At 65.7% G+C, this 1,156-nt stretch overlaps 1 protein-coding gene across 1 annotated transcript in view; it reads left to right on the forward strand.

Annotated features, from left to right (window-relative positions):
- The window catches only part of LOC107199229 (complement C3-like), a gene marked incomplete at its 3' end in the record, with an annotated part of 25,690 nt that overhangs the window by 11,602 nt on the left and 12,932 nt on the right, over positions 1-1,156 (forward strand). The window contains exons 7-8 of the mRNA XM_033511719.1: positions 191-385; positions 976-1,149. Of these exons, the coding sequence (XP_033367610.1) occupies positions 191-385; positions 976-1,149 (369 nt within the window). The remainder of the gene's footprint in view (positions 1-190; positions 386-975; positions 1,150-1,156) is intronic.

Genomic DNA, 1,156 nt, shown 5'->3' on the forward strand with positions numbered 1-1,156 from the left:
CCCATGTCCCTTGTTCCCAACTCTGTTCTTCCCCTTCCTGGTGGACCCCAAACCTTCCTGGTGGGTCCCCAACTCTGTTCTTCACCTTTCTGGTGGACCCCAAACCTTCCTGGTGGGTCCCCGTGGCCGCCGCTCCCCCGGCCCGGCCGCCCGGACGTGCCGGTGGCCACCGAGCCCGCGTTCCTCGCAGGTCATGAGCAAGGGCCGCATCCTCCGAGCCGGCCGGCAGCGGCACGAGGCCGGCCAGAGCCTGGTGACCATGACGCTGCCGGTGACGCCCGAGCTCATCCCGTCCTTCCGCGTGGTGGCCTACTACCACGTGCTGCCCGGAGAGATCGTGGCCGACTCCGTCTGGGTGGACGTCAAGGACACCTGCATGGGCACCGTGAGTGTCCCCCGCTGGCCCCGGGGCGTCCAGGGCTCCTGGGGACACTGGACGGGCCCTGGGGGTGGCCAGAGGGGTCCTTGAGATGGCCCTGGAGGGGTCCGGGTGGTTTTGGATGTGCTTGGGGGGCCCCTGAGGGACCTGGGAGGGCCTTGAGGGGTTTTGGGAAGTCCTTGAGGGTCTTGGGTGGTCTTGAGGGATCTGGGGGGGCTCCTGAGGGACTTGAGGGACCTTTGAAAGGGTTTGGGGGACTCTTGAGGGACCTTTGAGGGATCTGGGGCACCTTTGGAAGGTTTTAGGGGGACCTTGAGGTCGTTGGGGACCTTTGGAAGGGCTTGAGGGGACATTGAGGGACCTGGGTGGTGTCACTGATTTGGTGTCACTTGGGTGGCTTTGGACACTCCATGAGGAGCTTGGACATCTCCTGGGTGGCCCAGGTGGCCCTGGTGACCCAGCGATGGCCCAGACATGAAGCCCATGGCCACCAACTGCCCCTGGAGGTCCGGACTTGGTGTCCCCCGTGGTGGTGAGGGGGACAGAGGTGGCTTTTGGGGACATCCTGGGGACATCACCCCCCGTGTCTGTGGCAGCTGGTGGTGAAGGGGGCGACGGAAGGTGACAACCGCGTCCACGAGCCGGGGACACCGATGAGGCTGCGCATCGAGGGCGACCACAAGGCCCACGTGGGGCTGGTGGCCGTGGACAAGGGCGTCTTCGTCCTCAGCAAGAAGAACAAGCTCACCCAGACCAGGGTGGGTGGCCCTGTCCCTG

This window comes from Parus major, unplaced genomic scaffold (genome assembly GCF_001522545.3).
Source record: "Parus major isolate Abel unplaced genomic scaffold, Parus_major1.1 Scaffold511, whole genome shotgun sequence".
Taxonomy (NCBI): Eukaryota; Metazoa; Chordata; class Aves; order Passeriformes; family Paridae; genus Parus; species Parus major.